The 27,951-nt window shown below is 46.7% G+C and overlaps 1 protein-coding gene across 1 annotated transcript in view; it reads left to right on the top strand.

The window, feature by feature from the left end:
- Positions 1–215: 215 nt before the first annotated feature.
- Positions 216–27,951, top strand: part of ARRDC1 (arrestin domain containing 1) — an 80,908-nt gene continuing 53,172 nt past the window's right edge. The window contains exon 1 of the mRNA XM_082264562.1: positions 216–374. Within this exon, the coding sequence (XP_082120688.1) occupies positions 257–374 (118 nt within the window). The 5' untranslated portion in view covers positions 216–256. The remainder of the gene's footprint in view (positions 375–27,951) is intronic.

Here is a 27,951-nt window from a genome sequence, read left to right as displayed (position 1 = left end):
CGCCCCCTCCCATACACACACACGGCCGACCCCGCCCCTCTCCTCCATGCACAGATCCAGGTCCCTCCTCTTCATGCACAGACCTAGCCCCTCCCCTAGCAGTGCCAGCACCGCTCTGTCTCCCCCTCCCATCTTCATTTCAGCTGAGCAGAGCAGTCTAGGGGCGTGTTAGTATCGGGGGCGGGGCTGGACGCAGTGCTCCCGGTGACGTCACGAGGCAGCTGGCACTCCGCTCAGTCAGCGCTCGGTACCGGCCATGGGAAAGGTGCAGCTTTTCGAGATCAGCCTTCGGGACAGCCGGGTAGTGTTCAGCCCGGGGGAGGCGCTGTGTGGGACGGTCACCATCAGGACCAGCGCTGTCCTGCACTACAAAGGTGGGTGCAACCAGGGTAGGTGGGGGGCCCTTTAATTGGCACTTGCTGCCCTCACCTCCAGCTTACAGTGGAGACGTCCAGCATGATAGGAGTATTACATACTACTATGGGCTCTGCTGACTGGAGGAGAACTACAGGTCCCAGCACCTCCTGTGCAGCCAGGGAGCTAGCATTCCCCAAGTCACACATTCCTTCTACAAGTCAGCAGCTGATGTCTTCTCTCCATAGTCCAGGGTTCCTGGCATGGTGGGCACCACACTGGAGTTATGGGTGCCCCTGGCCCTCCCATTGTCTGTGCCATATTGGAACATGTATGACCCCTTGCAAAACACCTGTCCCCAGAGATGGGGGATCTGTACTGATATCGCCCAGTCAGTGCAGGATCAGTATGGGGGGAGAAATTGCCCAGGATTATTATGGGGGGACACTGCCCAGGATCAGTATGGGGGGGGGGCACTGCCAAGAATCAGTATGGGGGGGCACTGCCCAGAATCCGGATTGGGGGAGGGAGGACACTGGGGACTGCCCAGGATCAGTATGGGGGGACACTGCCCAGGATTATTATGGGGGGAAACTGCCCAGGATCAGTATGGGGGGAGGGGGGGTACTGACCAGGATCAGTATGGGGTACTGACCAGGATCATTATGGGGGGACACTGCCCAGGATCAGTATGGGAGTGGGCAGGGGACTGACCAGGATCAGTATAGGGGGGGGGGGGGTCACTGACCAGAATCAGTATGGGGGGGACACTGGGGACCAACCCAGGATCAGTATGGGGGACCGACCCAGGATCAGTATGGGGGACCGACCAGGATCAGTATGGGGGGGGGGGTGTACTCTGGCAACCGACCAAATGAAGTCCACACTGGAGCCTTAGAATGACATTAAATGTAAACGCTCCCCCATGTTGCATATACCTGATGTATCCTGTATGTCCTGTACAGCAGGGGACCCCAAAAAAAAGTTCTTCTGCAGAATCTGAATCTGACTTACTAAACTATTACTAAATGAGTACAGGCTCTTAATAGTGCTGGCATATGGGCACGGGCAGTGTAAGACTCGGTCACCGGGTGTAGAACAGTTCAGCCTCTGATGGCGCTGAGGTGGTAGTTTAGGGGGTGATTTTTAGAGTTTTTCCTTCGCTAACTATATGTCCCCTAGTTTTCCCAGACCTCAGTATAGTACTTTATAATTGATTTTGGCCCAGCACCAACTTCTGAAGTACTATTCAGTGGTGTTAAGCAGACTCTGGAGCTGGGAGGAATGTGTGAGTTCAGGTATTCTGAAATGAGGCACCATTGAGTCCTGACACTGGAGCTCAGACCAGGTAAAACAAATGGAATTATTTTCCTGGGTGAACCTATATAAAGGTGAGAACATTGCAGGGGTTTCGGAGAATTCAGCCTCCTCTTTATAGACGCAGAACAGATCTTTGAGTCATTGTGAAGAAATGTTACAGATGAAAGAAGCCCTCAGGATATCACGAGTAAGTCCCAGAGCACAGGCAGTGTACTGATGTATGAAGGACACCTCTGCCATGACCTGACTGGTCAGCTTTGTGTGGACATGTGTTTGCGTTCCTGGGATGGATTCCTCATACTGTACGGAAATTCTCAGGGGTTGGGGGTCTGTGACTAGTTCCTCATACTGTATGGAATTCTCAGGGGTTGGGGGTCTGTGACTAGTTCCTCATACTGTATGGAATTCTCAGGGGTTGGGGGTCTGTGACTAGTTCCTCATACTGTATGGAATTCTCAGGGGTTGGGGGTCTGTGACTAGTTCCTCATACTGTATGGAATTCTCAGGGGTTGGGGGTCTGTGACTAGTTCCTCATACTGTATGGAATTCTCAGGGGTTGGGGGTCTGTGACTAGTTCCTCATACTGTATGGAATTCTCAGGGGTTGGGGGTCTGTGACTAGTTCCTCATACTGTATGGAATTCTCAGGGGTTGGGGGTCTGTGACTAGTTCCTCATACTGTATGGAATTCTCAGGGGTTGGGGGTCTATTAGTATTTCCTCCATGGCCTTATAAGGATGGACACCCCAACCTCTCACCATTGTTGAAGGCTTGGCAGGTAATCCAACTTTACCCCAAACCAAAATAACTTTGCTTGCTATAGCCACAGAGTGCCCTGGGATTTTACCTTTAAGGAAACATGGGGGGCTGCCATTGTTGGCCTCCTTCTGAAAATGCTATTCGCTTGGCTGTCTCTGGCTTTAGTATTTCTGAATCTGTGGCTGAGAACAAGCTCAAAGAATCCTAATGATACCAGGACTCTGGATCTGTGTACTTGTGGATCAGCGACTCAAAGTACTGAAGCCAAAGAATTGACATGACAGCCAGGAATCTAGTATCTTCAGAAGATGAGGTTAGCAGTGATGGCCTTCATGTACAGGTTTCCTCTTTCCAGTCCCCTCCACCTCTGTGGATATACTAGGCCTCTCCTTCTGTCCAGCCCTCCTCTCCTGGTAATCCAGATTACAGCCGCTGCTGGATCCTTGCCCTCTGTCAACTTCTGCGTCCCAGAGAAGGAGATAACCGCCATCGCCCTCCCCTCCTATTGATGGAGCGTACACTGTGCAAGTCACCCACCCCAGGGGCAGAGGGTTCCCCTCACCATCAGCCTCACCCAGGAGCAAAGGTGCCTTTCCCATTGGTGCCCGTGCAGACACTGTGCAGGGTGTCAGGAGCAGAGGTAACTATCACCTTCACCCAGGAGCAAAGGTGGCATTCCCCCCGCCATCGCACTCACACAGAAGCAGGGGTGTCCCCTTACCTATCACCTTCACCCAGGAGCAGAGGTGGCGTTACCCCTCACCATAGCCCTCAACCAGGAGCAGAGGTGTCCCCTCAACTATCACCTCCACCCAGGAGCAGAGGTGGCATTCCCCCCGCCATTGCACTCACACAGAAGCAGGGGTGTCCCCTTACCTATCACCTTCACCCAGGAGCAGAGTTGGCGTTACCCCTCACCATAGCCCTCAACCAGGAGCAGAGGTGTCCCCTCAACTATCACCTCCACCCAGGAGCGAAGGTGTTTCCCCACCATTGCCCCCCTCCTCTTATTGCCCATGTAATTGTGCAGGATGCCAGGAGCAGAGGTGTATTCCCCCCTCCCCATCCCTACATCGCACTCACCCAGGAGCAGAGGTGCCTCCTTAACTATCACCTTCACCCAGGAGCAAAGGTGTCTCCCCACCATTGCCCCCTCCTCTTATTGCCCATGTGGTAACTGTGCAGGATGCCAGGAGCAGAGGTGTATTCCCACCCCCACACCATCGCACTCACCCAGGAGCAGAGGTGTATTCCTCCCCCCCCCCCCCCCACCATTGCCCTCACCCAAGAGCAGAGGTTCCACCATTGCCCTCACCCAGGTACAGAGGTGTCAATCCCCCCACCATCGCCCTCCTCTCGTTGTCACAGTAGGTCTGTGCAGGGTGTAAGCAGCAGAGGCGGCCCTCCATGGAGACTCCATCTAAGCTCACTGGAAAGCGCTGGGCTCCGCTATGTCGTCATTGGATATTAATGTGCTCAGACTGGTTGCAGCCTGAACTCACCTGTCCTCTCACATCCATACTGAACTGTGGCCGCTTTAAACTTTGAAGTCACTTTTTTTCCCTGCAGGTTTGTACTTTATAAAACCTGACTATGGATCATTTCCAATTCTGCGATGAGTAAATTCACATGCCTTCTGTCACACAGTAAAGTGCATTGCAGTAAGGCAGCCCTTTGGAATCAATGGACATCCGCAGTACCAAAAGTCCCAAATAGTGGACATCATAACATTTGTGCCAGAACATCATGGTGTGTTTTAGCATATTGCAGTGCATGTACATTGCGTTGGTGTGCGATTCAAAGTGAATGATTCCTCAGTGCATGTAAAGTGTGTGTGTTACAACACATAGATACCCTATTTACACCGGTACAAATTGTAATGCCATTTGGAGCTGTCAAATCGCATGACAAGTTGCACCCTATTGTTGGCAGTGGAACTGTTTTTTAAATAGTTGCAGCGTCAATTTTGCGGTGCCGCACAAATTTCGAAAAAAAGGTTCCTGCACTATTTTCTGCAATTTCAGATGTGACTTGCACAGATGTCAGCCAAGCTGCACCTGAAGTCGCACTGACCTGCGACTTTGAAATTGTGCGAAGTTGGCTTCAGTTTGAACCTGGGCTAAAGTAGAGTTTAACTCCTGTAAATAGTTCTGTAGAGCATTGTTGTCAAAATAGAATTGTATTTTTTTTTTTGTCACAAAAATTGACTTTCTTTACATTGCTTGCATGCTTTTTCTACCCTACAGGCATTTGAGGTGCGTTTTCTAGTTGCCTTAGCTGCCTGTCAAAACCAGCCAATGGCCTTTGGACAGCCATATACACTGCCACAGCTTTGCAGCAAAAAAAATGAGGGCATATGTCGTGTTCTGCAGGCGGTACCACCTGCCACTGCACCCCATAGACATGACTGAGGCTGTGCCGCAACTGAGGTGCAATTGTGTCCACTGGATGTGGTTGTGGTTCAGTAAAGAAATCCCCCCCCCCCCCCCCTACAAACAGGTGTGCGGGAGACAGCCTATCCCTCACAATTGCCTGCTAACCAAGGGTCAGCTGCTGCTGGCAAAGAGATCCATCGTGGATGTGAAACAGAGCTTTACTGAGTGTATGCTCCAGCAGTGTGCGTTCTTCTGCTTCTACTCCAACTTATGCAGAAAATGATGACAACACCGGAACTCAACTGTTAAGGGTTGTCATCATAGAGCAGGAAGTTTCTTTGGCTAAACCTTGCTTCTTTGATTTGACTACAGTAAGATATATATTCACCGGCACTCTTAGGTACACCTTGCTAGTACTGGGTTGGACCCCTTTTTGCCTTTAGAACTGCCTTAATTCTTCCTTGCATAGATTTAACAAGGTTTTGGAAACATTCCTCAGATTTTGATAGATAGTATCGTCTCACTCAGTGCCCAGTGTCAGTGGCCATCATCCCTATTATTTGTGTATACAAAAAGGATTCCCCTATAGATATGGGACTGTAAATGCCACTGAACACTGTGTTTTGTATAAAAATAACTTTATTAAATTCCAAAAATTATGAACACACAAAGAAAAAAACGTAAATCAATAACATATACAGGGCATTAAAAATGCATGCATTTGACAGACCAAATACCGAACCAAAGGGGCGCCCAGGTGTACAAGGTGATAATGGTTCCGGTTCCATGATCACCTTGTACACCTGGGCGCCCCTTTGGTTCGGTATTTGGTCTGTCAAATGCATGCATTTTTAATGCCCTGTATATGTTATTGATTTACGTTTTTTCTTTGTGTGTTCATAATTTTTGGAATTTAATAAAGTTATTTTTATACAAAACACAGTGTTCAGTGGCATTTACAGTCCCATATCTATAGGGGAATCCTTTTTGTATAAACATTCCTCAGATTTTGGTCCATACTGACATGATGGCATCACGCAGTTGCTGCAGATTTGTCGGCTGCACATCCATGATGTCAATCTCCCGTTCCACCACATCCCAAAGTTGCTCTATTGGACTGAGATCTGGTGAGTGTGGAGGCCATTGGAGTACAGTGAAATCATTGTCCTCTTCAAGAAACCAGTGGTGAGATGATTGGAGCTTTGTGACATGGTGCATTATTCTGCTGGAAGGAGCCATCAGAAGATGGGTACACTGTAGTCATAAAGGGATGGACATGGTCAGCAATAATACTCAGGTAGGCCGTGGCATTTAAATGATGATCAATGGGTACTAAGGGGCCCAAAGTGTGTCAAGAATATATCCCCCACACCATTATGCCACCAGCCTGAATCGTTGATAAAGGGCAGGATGAATCCATACTTTCATGTTTATGCCAATTTCTGACTCTACCATCTGAATGTTTCAGCTGAAATCGAGACTCCTCAGACCAGGCAACGTTTTTCCTATCTTCTATTGTCCAATTTTTGGTGAGCCTGTGCGAATTGTAGCCTCAGTTTCCCGTTCATAGCTGACAGGAGTGTCACCCAGTGTGGTCTTCTGCTGCTGTAGCCCATCTGCTTCAAGGTTCAATGTGTTGTGCATTCAGAGATGGTATTCTGCATACCTTGGTTGTAACGAGTAGTTATTTGAGTTACTGTTGCCTTTCTATAATCTAAAACCAGTCTGTCCAATCTCTTCTGGCATCAACAAGGTGCTTTCGTCCACACAACTGCCGCTCATTGGATATTTTCTCTTTTTTGGACCATTCTCTGTAAACCCTAGAAATGATTGTGTGAAAATGCAAGTAGATCAGCATTTTTAAAATGCTCAGACCAGCCTTGTCTGGTACCAACAACCATGCCACATTCAGATTCAATTAAATCCCCTTTCTTCCCCATTCTGATGCTCGGTTTGAACTTCAGCAAGTTGTCTTCACCAAGTCTAGATGCCTAAATGCATTGAGTTGCTGCCATGTGTTTGGTTGATTAGCAATTTGTGTTACCAAGCAATTGAACAGGATTGTGTATATGTATGTATGTGTGTATGTGTATATAGATAGATCTTTTTTTTTTTTTTTTTTTTTAATCTGAAATTGCAGGAGTAGATTCATCAGTATATTTGGGTCTAGTCTTTGCATTATTAGTTAGTATTGTAGCTAAGTAGTTATTGCTTTGGTGTGCCGTCCTTAGAATCTGGGTTCAGATCCCAGCAGGAAAATATTTGTATGAGATCTGTATGTTCTTCCCATATTGATGTGGGATTCTAGCTACATCTTGAAGACTGGGACCATATTGGTGTGTGCCTCCTTTTGGGGGTTGGGACTGATGTCAGAGGTCTGTGTAGGAAGCTGTGGTATTTGTCAATGCTTTTATATCAATGTGCAGATGATGGATTTTAAAGGCATTATTTTGTGGGGCTGCCACTTGCACCTTGTCACTTGACAGATGTGTTTTGTGAGTAAAGCTTTACAGGTGTGCATGAATAATGTGGGACTCCTGACATGTCACAGTATACAGAAACCATATCAATTTTCAGAAAAGCTTTGAACATTCATTATTAAAAAGCCATCCATGAGTTTCAGTGACTTTGCCAAGATGGTGTCATCAGTTTGCTTCAGGCGAAAGCGTGCATTTCTTCTTTTACTGATCACTCTTGTAACTTGTAATTTTACAAGTCCCTATAACAAGCAAATGTGGAATGCCAAGTTGAGAGGCTGCAGCAGGGGCTGCTGTGTGTCAGGCATTTGTGTACACAACCAAGAACTGTACAGGCGCCAGGATTTCCTTGTTTCAGATTGCATCTTAGAGCAAGAAGTAGAAACTGACCGTGGGGATGATGCCTGAACAAAAAATGGCAATTCCCATCATCAGGAGGAAACGTTTCCCCTCTCTTGCAGATTACTCTGACTATATACTGTAACTGTGCAGCAAGGTGAGAGGCTGCAGCAGGGGTTGATGCGTGTCAAACATTTGTATACGCAGTCAGGGCCTGTGTGTGTGTGTGTGTGTGCACGCGCGCGCATACCCAAGATCCACATTATGTTAACACACACATTCTGCATATTCTGTGCTGAGCTGCAGTGTTAATTTCGTAGACTAAAATACGACTAAAACTTAAACAATTCAGATGACTAAAATGCCATTTTAGTCATAAGACTGACTAAAACAAAATTGAAAATCGACATCAAAATGAATACTTCTCTGCTGGCCTTTGCTAAATCGGCAACACAATTCCACCCAAAGCCTGTAATAATAGTACATTAAGATTTGGTTCACACTGAGGCGACACGACTCCTTACTACTTCGGGGGCGACTTGTGCATTACATTGCACCACGACTTCGGAGCGACTGGCAGGGACTTCACATAATGGAAGTCTATGCAATTCGCTCCGAGGTCGCCCAGAAGTAGTACAGGACCCTTTTTCTAAGTTGGAGCGACTTGTGTCACTCCTATTAGAACAGGTCCTGCGGTCAATGGACCGCGAGGGAGCGCGACTTGTCAGGCTGACCAAGTCACCTGACAAGTCGCGCTAATGTGAACCAGCTCTAAAGTTTAAACCTGCGTTACATTACTGCATAAGTAAGGGGCATCTACTAAGCTGCTGAAAGAGAAAATTTAGAAAAGGCTTATTCTATTTTTTTCTTAATATTAATGTTGGTAATATGTGCAATGACATTACAGCCAATGGAGTTTACAGCGTTTTTTTTTTTTTTTTTTTGAGGGGGGTTTTGTATTTTAAAGTTACACTTCTGTTTGTCAAAAAGCAACAGTTTTGTCTGTAGTGCGTGTTCAAACCTTAATACCAGAAATATTAACATATTACACTTCTACTCCCATGAGTATATAATTAGTTTGGAAATCTTTAAATAATGCATTACAATTTACCTAAGTCGCCGTAGGTCGCCTTCCATAGGGAAGCTGCGGACCCATTCTAATAGGAGCGACACAAGTCACTCCGACTTAGAAAAAGGGTCCGGAGCTTCTTTGGGGCGACCTGGAGCAACCGTCATAGACTTCAATGTTATGAAGTCCGTGCCGGCCGCTCCGAGGTCGCGGCTCGCTCCACGACCTCGGAGGTCGCCCCGGGAAGTCGGATCGCCCCAGTGTGAAGGGGGCCTAAACCTATTCAATTTGTAGTTGACTAAAATGTATGAGATTTTAGTTGACTAAAATATGACTAAAACTAAAATGGCATTTTATTCAAAAGACTATGTTTAAAACTAAATTGAAATTTGCTGCCAAAATTAACCCTGCTGAGCTGCAGGACAAAGATGTGAGCTATCCACATATTAATGAATTGAACTGCATTTTCTTGGGGGGGAGGGGGGGGGACCTCCTTGTTTCTGCAGGAAATTGGACACGGGCAGGCCTTGTAGATGCTGCTTTGCTTCTGATGGATGTCTTTATGGTACTCTTAGCAAAAAAACTTTTTTTTTTTTTTTTGTGTATAGATTTGGAAAATCCCAGGGTGATACATTGTTTTGGAACATTTCTGTAACGTCTGTGTGGTCTGAGCCCTCCTCATTTCAAAGAACTTTTCACAACAGCTTTTTGGGAAGTGAAGTGCATTTTGTAAGAAGATAAACACAACGCACACAGAGCCGCCTAGGAAGACTCCTTCATTGACATGTTTTCATGCTTTTGTGCAGTAAAAAGCATGAAACATACAAGGGAAGTGTGAACTTCCATGGATATGAAAGTGCATGGTTCAGATGGTTAGGCAGCAGCTGTAGCTGAGGCTCCTGGGATATGTCAAGGCCTGTTCTAGTAGATAGTTAGCTGTGTGACTCACTGGCTGAGTTCCTGTATTGTGAATCATCAGGCCAGCAGGTTTCTGGTCTGGGGTGGTCTTCTATCTTCAGAGTTTGGTGACAGCTGAGGTTGTATATTTTCACAGATTTTTAGTAATGTGTAATTCCTAAAGTGTTCCTCTAATGAAGATTAAGTTGTCAAACTGCTCCTGCAATAGGCACCTCCTGATACTTGCAGGTTGCTTAGCTTTCCAGGAGCCCCAAAATCCAGAGCCGTCTGTTATTAATATATTGACTTCATTTAGGAAGTCACCCCTTTGGCCCGGACCAATCACCTCCATGGTTGCTGTTGGCTCATTACAGGATCATCACTGAAATGAATGGCCTCTCTGGCCAATTGTTTTTACCAAAAGCTTTTCCTACGCTCAGGAATCAATGGATCCCATGGTGGGTGGTCGCGTGACCAAATGCCTAGGCTTTCTGCACAAATGCATGTTCATGTGATCCAAACCTGCATTGTTTCTAAGAACGCTTGTTTGAGTATTGGTTAGGGTAGGATCACAGCGGGGAAGGTGGGCATTAAAATATCTGGTAGTAATTTAACAAACTGAGATCAACATGATGTCCATTATCTCCGGCAAAAAAAGAACGGTCATCTTATTTTTTATTTTTTGGTCAAAAATGTTCTCATCTTGAACAAGTTTTCCTCTCAGAACCCAGACAATTGGGTCCACCATAGTTTTCTTGTAAGGAAGATCCATGCCATCCTAGTCATCTTCCTTCCTGTTGTGTCTCTGTAGCTACTTTATAGTCTCTTTTCAGCAATGAAACATCCCTGGCTGCATTTGTTACTTTGTTACATTATGAGATACATCTCTTTACTGAAAGAGTATTGAGTGTCTTTGTGTGACAATCACAAAGTGGTTGTGACGGCAAAAGGACTTTTACTTTGCTGCATTCCATGTTGTGCATGAAGCTCCCAGCACCCCCTAAGTACATACCTGAGCCCGATCCAGCGATGTGCACAGGAGCCATTGGTTTCCAAGCAGCTTGCTATGGGGGCTCTCAGCGGGGCAGGGGGGGGGGGGCAGGAGTGCCAGAGGACTACCAGAGAAAGAGGATCGGGGCTGCTGTGTGCAAAACCATTGTACACAGCAGGTAAGTATACCATGTTTGTTATTTTAAAAGACTTATTTCAGATGTATATTAAGTAGGGAAGATGTAGAAACAGTGGATTTCCTTTTTTCTTGGTTTTTCTTTCCTTTTCCTTTGCTTTGCTTTTTTCTCTGTCACTTTGGGGAGATTTCCCTTTTTTTAGTTCTTGTCCTGGAGAGACAGCAGGATGTAAGGGAATGAAAATCCTTTTTAAGCAGTTGTCACCGGGACAGGTGTCCCCATTGCAGGGGAGGACTGGGAACATTTGCCCTGAGCGGCACACACAACTAAGTGGGGCCTGTTCATGGTAGGGACAGTTGTCTGTAGGCTAGAGAATGTAGACTGAGGGGCTCCAGAGTATCCGTTCTGAGCGGAGAAATCTTCCCCATTCTGATGCTTGGTTTGAACTTAAGCAAGTCGTCTTCACCATGTCTAGATGCCTAAATGCATCAAGGTACTTCCGTGTGATTGGCTGATTAGCAATTTGTCTTACCAAGCAATTGAGCAGGTATACCTAAAGCCCCATACACACGTACTGATTGTCGGCCGTAAATATTCGGCCGATGACCGATCCGCCGATTGTAGGCTTGTTAGTATGATGCTTCCGACAGCCGACAGCGCACTTTCGGCCGAAAAGAATCTGTCGTGTAGACATTAAAATTTTTGTTGGCCAACACCAGAACGGCCGATTGTTCGCCAGTCAGTACAGAATTCGGCCGACAATCAGCAGATTTGCAAGACTGGGCATGCTCAGAAAAGAAAAAACACACGGAAAGTTAGCCATCACATGACATCACTTCTGCAGTCGGCTGTTGTTGGCCGACAAAATTCGTGTGCAGTCTTTTGCAGTTTTCAACAGACACGACAGCCCTGGACAAAAGACGGCCGATCGTTCGGCCGACGATCGGTACGTGTGTACGGGGCTTAAGAAAGTGGCCAGTTTGTGTGTTTACACACACCTATATTACCAAAAGTATTGGGACACCTGCCCGAACACGGGTCTTAGTCCGTAGGGTTCAATATTGAGTTGGCCCACCCTTTGCAGCTATAACAGCTTCAACTCTTCTGGGAAGGCTGTCCACAAGGTTTAGGAGTGTGTCTATGGGAATGTTTGACCATTCTTCCAGAAGCACATTTGGACTACACTGCATCAAATTGGTCTGCATGGCTGTCATCCCAGAAGGAAGCCTCTTCTAAAGATGAGGCACAAGAAAGCCTGCAAACAGTTTTCTGAAGACAAGCAGACTTAAAGCGGATTTCCACCCAAAAGTGGAACTTCCGCTTTAAATAGTCCTAACCCCCTGACATGCCACCTGACATGTCATTTTTTTTGGGGGGGGGGGGGAGCGGGTAGGTTTTGACAGCTATCCGCTCCCACTTCCGCTCGGAGTGCCGCGGCGCCCTGAGCGGAAGTTCTCCTCTCTCCCTCCCTCCCTGAAATCTTCTGGGACATGTCAGAGGTCCCAGAAGGTTGCCGGTCAATCACGACGCATAGCGCAACTCGCGCATGCGCAGTGCATACCCGGCTGTGAAGCCGCAAACTGTCACAGCCGGGTGCCCACATCAGTGATGCCGGCGCCGCAGAGTGGAGAGGGAGAAGACAGCGCATTGCTGGACCGTGGGACAGGTGAGTGTGTGTTTAGGCTGGAACTCCGCTTTAAGGACATGGATTACTGGAACCATGTCCTGTGGTCTGATGAGACCAAGATAAGCGTATTTGGTTTAGATGGTGTCAAGCGTGTGTGACGGACAATGTAAGGCGGACGTCATGCGCCTTCTATGTTGTTGGTTTTGCAGTTAGCCAATCCTGAAGACTGTTGAGTGCCGACTCTTATCTCCAGCTATCATCTCGACCTGGATCATGGGACGCACTGCGCTACACCTACCATCGGATCCTTTTCCATTAGATGAGCCTTGTTTTTACTATATCCATGTGAGAGTGCATTTTTTTATTCTGAATATCTAATAAATACTACTGCACTTAGAGGCGCTCTTTTCATCTCTCCCTTTTTACCTTAACCTACAGAGTCGACTTGACTCTACTGAAGAGCCTGCCCTTGCAGCATTCTACCTGCCAGTCCATTTGGAGTTTACTCATCCCCCCTCTATGGACTATTTATGGACCTAATTTTAGCTATATATATTTTTATTGTTGCCTTCCCTTGTCTTATACCTTGAGCACCAATACTAACATTTTAATTAAATAGCAATGCAGTCTGTTAGATAGAGAAACGTGTTTTTTTTTTTTTTTTTTTTGTTTTAAGGTTAGCCGTAAATAGTACAGCTAAGTTTCTTTTCCCTTCATTTTCACCTGGTGATCCTGCCATTAACGTCTGTCCGAGAGTGACAACACTCAGTAGCTGTACTGTATCTCAGGAGAGATGTCACCAAAGGCACAACTACAGAACACCTCCCTCCTTTCTCTTCTGCATATAATGGTGTTGGTCGTTTTCTAGTTAACGGAGAAATGATGGAAAGATACTATTAGCAAACGAAGGAGATAAAGAACAATTGTTATTGGCTCAGAAGCTTTCTGGAAGGATCGAGAAGGATGCAGAGAAGTAAACATATTAAGAGATAAATTTTTCACCCTAAGGGGAAGATCTTTTCCCGCACACTGCCAGCTTCCTGTCTGATATCTTTGAGGAAACCTCTGACAGGAAGGTGATGTACTCTTCTGTACAGGAAGATATTGTCACATTCTTTATGCAGTGGGTATCTCTGAGTTCTGAGCCCTTTAACCACTTAAGCCCCGGAGGATTTTCCTGCTAAACGACCAGGGGGTATTTTGCGATTCGGCACTGCGTGACTTTAACGGACAATTGCGCGGTCGTGCAACGCTGTACCTAAACGAATTTGACGTCCCTTTTTTCCCACAAACAGAGCTTTCTTTTGGTGGTATTTGATCACCTGTGCGATTTTTTACTTTTTGCGCTATAAACAAAAAAAGCGTAAATTTTGCAAAAATAACAATATTTTTCACATTTTTTTTATATGAAATTCCCCCCCAAAAAAAAATGTAAAAATCAAAATTTTTTAACATTTTTGGCCAATTTGTTTTATCCTACCTATGTTTGGTAAAAAAAATCGCAAAAAGCGTATTTTTATTGGTTTGAGCAAAAGTTATCGCGTTTACTAACAAAGGGAAAGATTTTTGTCATTTTTGTTGTTTTTTTTTTTTAACGCGTAATGGCGGAGATCTGCGATTTTTTTTTTTTTTTTTTTTTTTTTTTTTTTTTTCGGTACTGCGACATTGCGGCGGACAGATCGGACCCTTGACTGAAATTTATGACACTTTTGGGGTTACCAGTGACATTTCTACAGTAATCAGTGCTATATATATGCACTGTTACTGTAAAAATACACTGGTAGTGAAGGGGTTAACTTTATTTGGAAGGGAGGGGCTGTGTGTGTCCCTAGGGGCGTGCTTTCTACTGTGATTGGCTGTGGCTTGAGGTGTAAGGACACTGATCAATGGATCTACATAGTAGATCCGTCTGATCAGTGTTTTTACACCGAGAAGAATGACAGGTGGCTTGTTTACAAGAGCCGCCTGACTTTCTCCCTCTCCCCCGACGATCGCCGAGTGACCGGCGGACATCGGGTCCGCCAGTCACACGCGCGGGGGGGGGGTCCGTGACCGCGCCTCCGCAGGCGCGCGCTCACTCCCCAGACCCTCCCAGGCTAGTGACGTTAATTAACGTCACTCTGCCTGGCAGGGGCTGACCGCCGCAGTAAATTTACTTGCGGCAGTCGGCAAGCGGTTAAGTTGCACATGATGCTCATCCTGTTTCTGACAGAAGTAGATATTTTTATACACATCTGTGACTATCCGTAGCATTGCGGATCCTTTGTTGTGAAATCTGACACATTATGTAGTGACTTCCTCTTTTCCTGAGAATTTCATGGTTCGGACTTTTAGCCCCCGTTCACATTGAGTGCTGCTTTGAAATTGTGTGATTTCAAAGCCGCATATCAGTGCGCCTTAGACATCTGTGTGGCTTCATGCACAGATTTCTATTGAAGATGCCCCTGAAATCGACCAAAAGTAGCCGATGTATTACCTTTTCAAATTGATGCGGCACCGCAAAGTCGGCGTTGCATCAATTTGAACACTACCAGCAATAGGATGCGACTTGCCATGCGAACTGACCTGTTAAATTGCATGTCCACACAGGGGCTCAAGTGGTGTAATTTTAAATTATTTTTATTTATTTACAATTGCCTATCTTGCCAAGAGGCAAAGTGTACCTCCACCAAAACGTTTTGCCGTTTATTACCTCATTAGGGCAGATTTCTGTCCCGGTGTTCCGTGAAAATTCCCTACCGTTGTCACTTCCGATGAGGGTACGTCATACATCAGCTGAGCCGCTTGCCAGTACGCATGCTCACAGCTGCGGAGGGTAGGGAATTTTCACTGGGTATTGTTTTTTTTTCAAGGAACCCCGCATCATCTATCAGCTGTTGCCATGCAAAATCATCTCGGCTACAACCCGTCAGACTTCCCTCAGCTCTGCTCCAGGAACACCGGTAACAATGTTGTCCCCCAGACTATATAGAAAGGAAAATCTCCAACAGGGACATTAAAGTGGAGTTCCGGCCACAAAATCGACATAATCGATTTTGGGCCATCCGCTTGCTCTTGGTCACCTGAAAAAGAAATGGGTAGTTAAGATTTATTTTTTTTTGTTTACTTACCTTGTTATTGAAGAAAAATATATTGCCTTTCTTCCACTTCCTCCCTCCGTGGCCCGCGCCGTCACTTCCTCTTTGCATTGATTCCTGGGAGCTGAACGTCATCGCTTCCAGGAATCAATGCGTCTGCACCGGCCCCGCTCGTCACTTCTGGTGCGGCGCCTCATTCCCTGCTAAACAGCTTCTGGGCATGCCCAGAAGCTGTGGAGGGATGACACGCCCGCACTGGAAGTGACGAGCGGGGCCGGTGCAGGCGCATTCTGGGAGAAGAGGACGCAGAAGAGGATCGCGCTGGCTTCAGCTGCCCACATCCGAGATGGCAGCGCTGGAGAAGAACTTTTCAAGGTAAGTATTTCTTCTAAAAGGTAAGTGCGACCCGGGACAGTACAGAGGCTATCCATTGTGGAATGTACTAGCCCTGACTCTCCCGGGGGTACTTTTAGCTAAATTTCCCCCCCGTGGCTGAAACTCCGCTTTAACTGTAATAAAAAGGGGCTTTTGGTGTCTGTCTGCCTCCTTGAAGATTTCTTCTTTCTTCCTGTTCTGGTGATACGTTGATCAGAGTAATCGGAAAAATTGGAGAGTCTTGTCGATCGTAATATGCAACTTGTGGGACCAAATTTGATTGAAACTTACACAATGGCATTTTGGAATGAGATTCACTGAAACTGTGCTAAGAGAAAAAAGGTGCCGAAAACGTGATTTTACCACAATTTTACTGTGCTTATAGTTTTTCATAGGTCATGTGACATAGGTCAAAACCGCATCAAAAACATAACATGGGTGTGTCATTGATGTGTTTTTTTTTTAATGGGGAGGTGAGTTTTTTTTTACTGACCAAAAATGCAACAAACAGGATTTTTAACAACTCAAAGGACCAGTGTGAAGACATACATAGAATTTAAAGGGATACATTTTTCTTGAGCTTTTCTTGCACTAAAGGTGCCAACAAATTCATATTCATTTAAATTCATGTTCATTAAAAAGTGTAATATAATACAATTAGATCTATAAATTTATTTTTAAAACTTTCGCTTTTTTAACAAAGTGCGTTCTGCATTTCCAATTTTGGCATCAAAAATGTTCATTTGGTGCATCTGTTTTTGGAATGAGTTTGTTTTCTGTACAACTAGCCTGCCCATAGATGGATTAGAATTTAGCTGGTTCAGAAGGGACTAGCCTAATTTTGATCCATCTATGGGCAGGCTGATTGTACAGAAGTTCATCTGTAGATTTACATCCGTACAACCAGTTTTCCAATACATGGATCAAAATTCAGATGGTTCAGCAGGGACTGGCCGAATTTCGATCCATCTATGGCCAGCTTTAGGCCATAGGAGGTGAATTCTGTTCCATTAGGGTTGACCAAATCTTAAGAAAATCTCCTAAAATAGTTAACCTCCCAATGCCCCCCACCCCCCTTTCATTCCCCACCCAGCACTTTCAGATATAGGGGAGCATGGGACTCCTTCCCAAGATACTGGATCTTAGGGCTGAGCAGCCAATTACTAGGCTCGAATACTGTTCAGCTTGTTTTGTATCAGTGGAAAGTCACAAATCTTGGTACTTGGTGTAGTTGTAATGTATCTGTTCAGACAAAAGATATATGTAGTCTGTAAAATGATAGAATTCCCCTCCCAAAGCTGCTGGGGACAGGGTTTGGGAATTTAAAGGGGGATGGTTGAATACAATGGGAACAGCTGTCACTGAGGGCTGCAGTGTAAAGGGCCCCCATATGTCTCTGCTATGTGCTATTGAACTGCACCTGTTTGTTGGCACATAATACCATGCAGTCTTCCATACCTTGGATGTGTCCAATAGGTTGCTGGGATGTTGGTATATAATCACCTTAGGGGGCAGGGTGTCATATGATTGATTCTATTTTAGTTCTGTAAGGCAGGGGTCTCCAAACTTTTTCTAAACAAAGGGCCAGTTTACGGTCCTTTAGACCTTAGTGGGGGCCAGACCGTGGCCATTGGGAGTAGAAAATGTCCCAGTATTAGTGGGAGTAAACAATGCTCCAGCTTTGGTGTCAGTGAGAGGAACCATGTCCCAGTGCTGTCATTCGGAGACCTTGTGCCCCATCGTTGGTATCAGTGGGTAAAATAGTGCCTCAAGGGCCGGATAAAGGCAAGCAAAAAGCCACATCTGGCCCCCGGGCTGCGGGTTTGAGACTACTGCTGTAAGGTGTCCCTAATGGTGCCATAACTACTAGAAATGTAGACAGAAGGCCTTCTTCACATAGACCTACTACAGTGTACACCCATGTGAGGGCCTTGTTTGCCTGCACAGGGATACACATGTGGTCCATGCATCCCCCGGGCAGACAGTTTTTGTTCCTCAAAGCCAAAGGAATTGAGTGAACCAAAGTTCCCCTAATCCTCTGACTGTCTGCAGTTATGATGTAAGCCGTTGGTTGTGGTTTACCTCAATCTCAATTTTTTATGCAATCAAAAGCTGGATGAATGTGAATGTCTAAAAAAAAATCGCTGAGTATGTGGCTAGCTTTAAAGTGTTTGGTTGTAAAGGCTCGGAGTTTTAACCTTCATGCATATAACCTTCTGTATGCAGGAACCCCATCACCATTCAGTGATGTGCACAAGAGCCTTGCCTCTCCAGGGATTTTCTCCTCATTGGCTTAGACAGCCAGTGAGCCAATGAGAAGAGAGGTGGGTGGGGTCAAGCGCTGGCTCTGTGTCTTATGGACACGCAGAGCAGAAGCTCAGGAGTGATCCTGCTTGGATGCCCCTACAGCAAGCGGTTTGCTCTGGGGACACTTGGCAGGAGGGAGGAGCCAGGAGCGCTGGCGGGGACCCGAGAAGAGGAGCCCATCATGATCTATCGATGTGTACAAGAGCCTCGGCTCTCAGTGGACTCTCCCTTTGGCTGAGACAGCCAGTGAGCCAATGAGGAGAGAGAGGGGAAGAGCCGAGCTGCGGCTCTGTCTTATGGTCATACAGAGCAGCAGCTCGGAAGTGAGCCTGCTTGGGTGCCCCCATAGTAAGTGGTTTGCTCTAGAGGCACTTGGCAGGAGGGAGCGGCCAGGAGCATCGGTGGGACCAGAGAAGGGGGAGGATCGGCACAGCTCTCTGCAAAATCGATGCACAGAAAAGGTAGACCGGTTTATTTTTTTAACCAAAAAAAGAAAAAAAAAACCCTTAGGCCCCTTTCACACTTGCGGACCGTTCAGATCCGCCTGTCAGTTTTTCAATTCGATCTGAACGGATGCCCCATGCATCTCTATGGGGCAGCGGATGTCAGCGGAGACATGTCCACTGACATCCAATCCGATCCTGTCCGTCAAATCCGGACGGATGGAAACCCTATTTCTCTAGCGCTCATCGACAGACGTAGTCCTCGGTGATACACCACCTTCGGGTTATGTTACCTCCGCAGGAGCAGGACTAGACAGGAAATTAAAAAGCTCTGGCCACACCCTAGGGGCAGTCCCAGAGGGTATATCCTCTCTCTCTCTGCCTCAGCAAATCAGTTATTTTCTGTCTAGTGAGGAGTAAGGACCTAGATACCTTGCTGGGATCTTAGGTCCTGGCAAGAAATTTTTTTCTAAAAGGAATTTTTGGACAGCTTTTTTTCTCCAGTGTTCCTGTGAGATCTTCAAGCAAGAAAGCTGAACTGGGCGACGGGCTGGATGTTGAGATCCGGTGGTCACCCCAGTTCAGCCTACGAGCGCGTGCAGGCCATAGCTCCACGCTGAGTCGGCCGCGACAAAGTCCCATTAAAGGACTGAACCCGCGAGTTAAACGTCTCGCTGAAACGCCTAAGACCATGAGTCACGGCGTCTGTATCGGTCGACAGCCCTCCCGCCCCGGTGGAGAGGGGTACTGTCAGGAGTTGGTGCCCGTCTGGTTCCGGTATGGTGAGTAGTATGTTCCCCCTGTTTTCCCTGACGGGTTTTGTGGTGAACGCGGGCCCCTCTCTGTATGGTAAGAAAGAGTTTCTTTCTATCCTATAACATGTCACAAATCCTCCTACTTTGAGTGTGATTTTATGTGTGCTAAAGCCAGGAGGCTTGGTTTGGGAGCTAACAATCTATTGTATACATGTTTTAAAGATGTAATCTGTGGCATTCTGGGAATCTTATGGGTTAAGTATAAGCTACCTACCAGTCAGAAGCCATGGACATGTAGACTGCCTTCCAAGTCAGATCTCCAGCTAATAGCAGGCCTCCCGAACGGCCATGCGGTCCGCCAGGGCCGGTACCGCCAAACACGCCAGATCCCCATGCAGAGAGAGTGTTGTGTGCCTGCAGCACACCGCTAGTCAGCACAGGCCGCCGCCATTTTTTTTGCTGGATCGCACGAGCCGCCATTTTGGCGTAGCCTCGTGTCTCCAGCATGGGGGCGGCCATGTTTTAGGTGATTCTACACCTCGTGGAGCTTGGGGGAGGCGCCGGAAGGCGTACAGAGGGGCGGAGCCGCCTCCTTTCTTCCTGGGCAGCCAGCCAAAAGACTTCCTGTTTGTCTAAGACAGCGCTGTAAGCTGTTGCAGTTCAACTCTGAACATCAAGTGGTGAGCCTGGGGGTCTATCTCTCTCTCTCTCGATCGATAGGGATCCCTAGCAGGTAACACTAAGGGGTTTTTTTGTGGCGCTGAGGGTCAAAAAAAAAAAAAAAAAAAAAAAAAAAAAAAAAAAAAGAAAAAGTTTTTTTTTTTTTCTTTACTTTGTATTATATCATCCAGGAAGTAACTGGAGTTATTATGGACCCTGCCACACAGATTCCCCCACCTGTTTCCCTCGAGGGGGCCTCGGGACCCGCCGGTGTACAGAGTATAGAGTCATTTACAGCAATCTTGGAGTCTATGGTGGCTCGGGTGGAGGCGGCCTGTCAGGGACGGGGGTCAAGGAAGCGACCCCCGCCTACCCCTATACTATCTGACACCTCTGACTCTGATTCAGAGATGGTCACTGCAGTTGCAGGTTCCTCTGCAAGGGCTGCTATCCCAGGTAAAGCCCCCTCAGACAGTGAGGAGGACGCTTCTTCTCCTGCTATAATTCAGGAAGAAGCATTGGTGGACGCACTAGTTGTGGCAGTGCAAGAAACCTTAAAACTTGAGGCTTTACCGGCAGAGGCAACTGAAACAGAGAGGCCTTTTGGGACTAATAAGCCCATCAAGACGGCGAAAGCTTTTCCTGTACCTAAATGTTTTGGAAATCAGATTAAAGGAGAATGGGAACATTCTAAACGTACCTTTACTATTTCCAAGCGTATTGCTAGACGCTATCCGTTTGAGGAATCCATCATTAAGAAATGGACGGTACCACCAGTCGTGGATCCGCCTATTTCCAGGCTGAATAAAGCCACGGTTATTCCAGTGGAGGACACTTCGTCCTTTAAGGATCCGGTGGATCGAAAGATAGAAGCGGAGTCCCGCACTATCTTTTCTCTGATAGGGTCAGCATTTAGACCAGTAATTGTTATTGGTCTAGTTTCCCAGACACTTACAGAATGGGCGAAGATGGTACGCCAAGATCTTAGGGGAAAAGATATTCCCCAGGAGACATCTGATTTGATAGAACAGATCATACAAGGGCTACGGTTTATCTGTGACGCAGCCTTGGACACTACTCCCTTGTTAGGGCATGCATCTAAGTTAGCAGTAATCCTCAGACGTGTGCTGTGGTTAAAATGCTGGTCAGCTGACCTAGGTTCCAAAAAGACTTTGACCAATCTCCCTTTTCAGGGGAATCGTCTATTTGGAGCCAACCTAGATGAAATCATTAAGGATGCCACCGGGGGCAAGAGTACTTTTTTGCCACAGGCTGCAAAAGCTAAGGAACCTCGCAACAAGCGAGGACCTTTCTTTACCGCCCATAAAGGACGCCCGGCTGGTACTTCCGGGAAAGGCAAGACTCCTCCAGGAGGGTTCAAGAAGGGCTGGTCGGACAAGCAGAGGACCAACCCAGCCAAACCCGAAGTAAAGGAGTACACAGCCTGAAGGTGCGCCCCCACCCAATTTCAGGGTGGGGGGACGTTTTCACCGGTATTCAGGACATTAGATCGAGCATCAACCACTACTACCGGTGCGATTCTTCCCTTCCAACATTTAAGTACAGGAAGCGGTAGTTACCGTTCCCTGTATAGATCTTTTCCTTTACCTTTTCCCAAGATTAGTCCCGATACCTCACAGGAATCGGATCTGATTGACCAGATAGGCCAAGTAGCCTCTAGTCGGGTGACTTCGGTCCCTGAGGTTCAACCAGAAAAGATCACCTTGCCTGATAACTATCAGGTATCTGATAAATGTGTGGGAACAGAAAACGACCAGACTTTCTCGGATGGTCGGGGCCAGATACCTCTAGGGACGCCTGGTTCAGATCCAATCAGCGCCAGTGGTCCTAGAAATTCTAGGCTGGCCTCTTCAAGCCGGCCTGGCCGACTTGGACAGGTTAGTCGCAGACGTTCCGTGGGAACTTCGTCTCAGGGAGTGTCTGTAGTCTCAAGGACCTATTTACCATCGTGCTTTACAGTCGCTGGTTTTAATGGCCTGGCCATTGAGACCCAAGTACTGAAGGACAGAGGTTTGTCTACTTCTGTCATTCCTACCCTTATTAAAGCAAGGAAAGCGACTTCCAGCAAAGTCTATTATCACACATGGAAGACTTATATTGCGTGGTGCGAATCTTTAGGATTTCCTCCACGTACCTATTCGGTGTCTCGAATATTGGCCTTTTTGCAACAAGGGGTTGAGCAGAAGCTAGCCTTGAGCACCATCAAGGGTCAAGTTTCAGCATTAGCAATCTTCTTTCAGAAACCTTTAGCTACCAAATCCTTGGTGCGGAATTTCATCCAGGGGGTGCGGCACCTGGCTCCTCCAGTCCGCGCGCCCTTACCGCCCTGGGATCTTAATTTGGTTTTGTCGGTTCTACAGAAACCTCCCTTTGAAAACATCAGGGAGATTCCCTTGCTTACTTTATCCCAGAAGGTGGTCTTCTTGGTGGCTATTACTTCTGCTCGCAGGGTGTCAGAACTGGCTGCATTATCATGCCAGTCCCCATACCTAGTGATTCATAGGGATAAGGTAGTACTTCATCCTAAACCATCTTTTCTTCCTAAGGTGGTTTCAGATTTTCATCTGAATGAAGATATTGTACTACCTTCCTTGTGTCCTCAGCCCAAGCATCATCGGGAACATGCGTTGCATTCCTTGGATGTGGTTCGGGCAATCAGGGTATACCTGAAAGCTACGGAATCATTCCGTAAGACGGATTCACTTTTTGTGATCACGGATGGCCCCAGAAAGGGTTTGCCTGCATCTGCCGCGACCATTGCCAAATGGATCAGACAAACGGTGGTACAGGCTTATTCTATTAAGGGTCAGAGTCCTCCGTTCCCTGTTAGGGCGCACTCCACTCGAGCGCTCAGTACTTCCTGGGCCTTTCGCCATCAGGCGTCAGTGGTCCAGGTATGTAAGGCGGCCACTTGGTCGTCGGTACATACCTTTACTAAATTCTATAAAATTGATGTGACGGCATCGGCGGATGCCTCATTTGGCCGCAAGGTTTTGCAGGCCGCAATTTGAGGAGACCGGTGGTCTACCTCGAGGGTTTTTTTCTGTTTGAAAAATTTTTTGTTGAGTCTCATCATTAAGGATGAGCATTGTAAACTTCTAGTTGGCACCGGTTGGGCCTTCTAGATTGGGATTTGATTTCCATTTTCCCACCCCTCAGTCGGGATACTGCTCTGGGACGTCCCGAAGGTGGTGTATCACCGAGGACTACGTCTGTCGATGAGCGCTAGAGAAAAATGGATTTTTGTAAAATCTTACCGTAAAATCCTTTTCTCTTAGCTCATCGACAGACGTAGTCCCCGCCCCTCTGTTTTGGAGTTGGGTTGGGTTAAATTCTCTAAGCACTGCTTTTTCACATAACTGATTTGCTGAGGCAGAGAGAGAGAGGATATACCCTCTGGGACTGCCCCTAGGGTGTGGCCAGAGCTTTTTAATTTCCTGTCTAGTCCTGCTCCTGCGGAGGTAACATAACCCGAAGGTGGTGTATCACCGAGGACTACGTCTGTCGATGAGCTAAGAGAAAAGGATTTTACGGTAAGATTTTACAAAAATCCATTTTTTCTATCCGTCTGGTGGATCGGATCAGATGAGAACGGACAGGCGGTCCGTTCTCATCCCATTTCCCCCATAGAGGAGAGCGGGGATCTGACACCTCCGTCTCTGCACACAGAGCGGAGATGGAGCTGTCATCTGCCTGTTCAGAGGGGGATCGGTGGATCGATCCCCCGCTGAGCAGCACGGCTCTGTCCCTGGAACGGAGCCGTGTGAAAGGGGCCTTAAGTCCTGGTTTACACTAGTGCGGTTTGAAAGTCGCGTGATTTCAAAGCAGTGTGATTTCATGTTCAGCTTGTTCTTCTGTGGAACTTCATTTAACAGATGTCAATGCAAGTCACACTGAAATCGCACAAATAGTACAGGCACCTTTTTCAAAGTCGCTGTGACTTGAATCGCAGCAATTTTAACCGTTCCAGTGCCGCACATGGGGTGCGACTTGTCATCTGACTTTCAACTGTCAAGTTGCATGACCAGTCGTACTGGTGCGAACCAGGGCTTAACACTTTAGGCTGGATGTACACTATACAATCCTTTTTGGGAAAAACAAAAAAACAAAAACTTACTATAGCCTCCCAATGCATTTTTTGATTTAAGCCAGGAAGACCCTGGCACTGCATAGTTGTTGGTAAATCTAAAGGAGATTGTGCAATTAGATTGTAGTGTGTATCGTCAGTGCTTGTGCACACTGTTACTGCAGGAAAGCATGCATCAGAGGAAATAGAGGCTGCCATTGCTGACCTCCCTTCTGAAGATGCTAGCCTCCCATGACAGGTGCACTATATCTATCTAATCTATCATAATCTATCTATATCCTGGCTTCATACAGGTTTTGGGGACTCGGAAGATGGAGAAAGCCAGGCAGCTGGCATTTTCAGATGTAGAATGGCAATATCAGCCTCTGTTTTTCAGTTTGGTTAAACAGATGTGACGTAATAGAACTACAAGTCCCAGCATGCCTAGTGGCAGTTGGCTGCAGTTTTCTAGTTTGCAGGTTGTATGTCTGTTTTCTTTCCTCTCTCCCTCCTCCCTTCTTCCATTTTCCTAACAAGCCAACATTTGTTTAGATGTTGTTAAACAGGTCAAATATTTGAAGAATGTTTTCCCCAGGAATCCTGCTTGTTCAGCAGCATTTCTGTGACTGTTCTGCGTTTCTGTACATATTCCTCATGGCAGAAGGTATAGGGCTGGTTCACACATATGCGATGCGGGAACCCTGCAAATCCACGGGGGTTCCCACACCGCACTCAACTCGCAGGCAGTTTACACTACCATATGCGAATCGCTGGGGGTTGTCAATACAAATTTAACGACATCCCCAGATCAGGTCGCATATTGCGGTGCGAACTGTCAGTTCGGACATGAATCTGATTGCATAGGTGTAAACACCCATACGATCCGATTCTGGTATGGACCAAAAAAGGGTCCTGTGCGACTTTGGTCTGAATGTGATGCGAGTTTAGCCGTACAATCTGTATGGCTGAATTCGCAACGCACAGACTTTGCATGTGATTTGCAGAGCAGTATGCTCCGAAACACATGCGATATCTGACATCTCATATGTGAGAACCGGGACACACAACTAACCGGTTATGTCTACCTAAATGGTGACTCCACTTTTTTGGGGAGAAAATAGCAAATAAAATAGTGTATACAATTGCTACACAAGTCATATTGTAATTGAATGGTATTAAAAATTACCCATCCCCCTCCAATCTGCAGCTGCGGTGGCATTCTTTAAAATGCAATATGGCAACCTGGAGGAGTTCTATACACAGATGGTGTACACAGTGCCCCTGCCTGTGTGATTGGGTCACTGAAGCCCCCCCCCCCCCAGATATGTCCTGCATGTGTGATTGGCTCACTGAAGGCCCCCCAGATATGTCCTGCATGTGTGATTGGCTCACTGAATGCCCCCCAGATATGTCCTGCATGTGTGATTGGCTCACTGAATGCCCCCCAGATATGTCCTGCATGTGTGATTGGCTCACTGTACGCCCCCCCCCAGATATGTCCTGCTTGTGTGACTGGCTTATTGATTTTCCCAGATGTCTGCACTAAGATACAATTCAGATTTTGGCATCCCCTGCAACGAAAGTTATAATTTTTGGTTTGATACTCCCAAAGGGAAATCGGATCTAAAGGGATGCAGAACCTGCCACTTTCCTTATTAGAGCCCTGTAAGTGTAGCAGCTGATTGTTCATTATAAAATCACTCTTCATTTTGATCTTGGACACAAATGACTACTTCTTAGAATAACAAAAGGTAGGAATCTGCAACAAAGTTTGTAAAAATCCCTGCAATGTACAGAGATCACCTAGAGGGGGGGATGTGTTTTCTCAACAAAAGTGGAGTTACACTTTAAGGGCCAATTCACACCAGAATGCGGTGCTGAAAACCCACGTTCCATGCGCGTTTCTTGCACCACTTTCACAACGCACTGCAGTTGCGATGTGCAGCAGGTGACAGCTTAATGACACACCAAACGTAGTGTGTTTACCTGCTCCAGATCACATGGTACAGTAGTATCATGTGATCCAGTTGCTGTGCGTTTAGTAAAGTAGTGCATGTACTACTTTTGCTGCGTTCCAGCATGATTTCAGCCCATTCAAAGGAGTGGGCTGAAATTGCACTTCACCCACATCGCATGTGAATTGCACAGGAAAGCACAGCATGTTCTATGTGATTCATGGTGTGAACCAGTCCTAAGCCCTCGTTCACACTGAACATGGCTTTGAAATCGTGCAATTTCATCTGAACTCGCACAATTTCTAAGCCGCATTTCAGTACGACTTTAGGGAGACTTGAAAGACCTAGGTGCGGGTTCATGCACTGATGTCTAAAGAAGTCACCAAAAGTGGTGCAGGAACTACTTTTGGAAAACGGTGCGGCACCGCAAAGTTGGTGTCTCACCGATTGGGACTCTCCCATTGCCAGCAATAGGCTTGCAATTTGTCAAATCGCACAGATGTTAACAGGGGGGGGGGGAGCTCAAGGTGATTTCCATATTTATTTGTAGCACCCTCCTAGATAGGATAGGTGCTAGGTTAAAAGCATTGTTATGCTCTATCTTCTTATCAGTTATGCCTGTTACATGTGTCCCAGGTGTGAGTCACTTGGTCTGAGGGAGTGTCCCCACTGTATCCAATAGGGGAGCCTGTTGGACAGTGGAGGAAACCTGGCCAGTGGCAAACTGGCTTTTGTGGAAGTCCTAGTGGGAGGGCACCACTGCAGTGCATCCTGGGATTGACCATAAAAGCCAAGGGCACATGTCTTTGGCGGGAAGCAGAGTCCCAAGAGGAGGCTGACGGCTTGTCTCTCCTCCTGCAGCCTGAGGAAAGTGGTCATGGGCAGTCGGCCTGGTGAGCCAAGTGTAAAGCTGAACCTTGAGGGTCCTGGAAAGCTGACGGTGGAGCTGCAGGCAGTCGACTGGGAAAACTGTGTCCGTGAGTACCAGGGGGCTTGCCAAGGGCTCTGCCCAGGAAGGGGGACTACTCCAGTGAGGACAGAAGGTCAGCCCACACAGTAAGCAAGAGTAAAGGGGGTGCCGATTAGAACCCTAAAGAGTAAGGTTAAAAGGGGGTGCCAAGCGGGGCCCTGAAGAGTAATTCGCTACATAGTTTGCCTATCAGACACTTCACATTAGTGGCAAGGTGAAGCAGTGGCCTTGCCGCACTCAACATAGCTAGAAGTCCTTAAGTCGTGCATAGTTCATTCAGTTGGTTATCCCACTCATCCCTTCTCCTATCCCAAGCTCTAAAATAAACAACAAAAAAACGAATCTCCTGGACTGTTTCCTGACTGAGCCAAGTACTTAAAGCACTGAGAGACGATGAGTTGTTGCTATGGGTAACCCAGAGGAAACCTGCTTCAATCAGCTCCCCAGGGACTAGTGCTACATATTTTTACTTTTTTTCCAGATCTCCATATCAGATGATAAAGGCGCCATATCAGTTTTTCATGCCATCACTTCAATCACTATCTGTAATGGACCATGCTTTAAATTTTTTTTTTTTTTTTAGCTTTTTGAACTCCTTCCCTCCCCACTGAATTTTCTTGCCATCACAAAGGAAACCAATAACATCCAATGTGATAGCATATTTACTGCGGCAGGTTCTCTTTAATGGGACATCAGGGGTCCTTTAGACCCCTGATGTCTAACCCGCTTCCCACTAATGCTAATGGGGTGCAGATTGCGTTTGCTCTCTTTAAAGTCTGGTATATATTTCACTTTTGACCGGCAGCGAAAGACCTCTCATCAGTGGCTGTTAGTTTTCATTCTTTGTAGGATGGAGTTGAGGCTCGAGGTCAGATAAATGTTTTTTTATTCATCGAAGAAGCCGATTTCATGGCTATTTTTGTAGCTAGTTGTCTAGGAAAAGAGAAGGTAATAATCTCCTGGAGCAGCGGGTTGTCTT

This window comes from Pelophylax lessonae (assembly GCF_965119305.1).
Source record: "Pelophylax lessonae genome assembly, chromosome: 7".
Classification (NCBI taxonomy): domain Eukaryota; kingdom Metazoa; phylum Chordata; class Amphibia; order Anura; family Ranidae; genus Pelophylax; species Pelophylax lessonae.
This window is presented reverse-complemented; position numbering and strand designations above follow the sequence as displayed.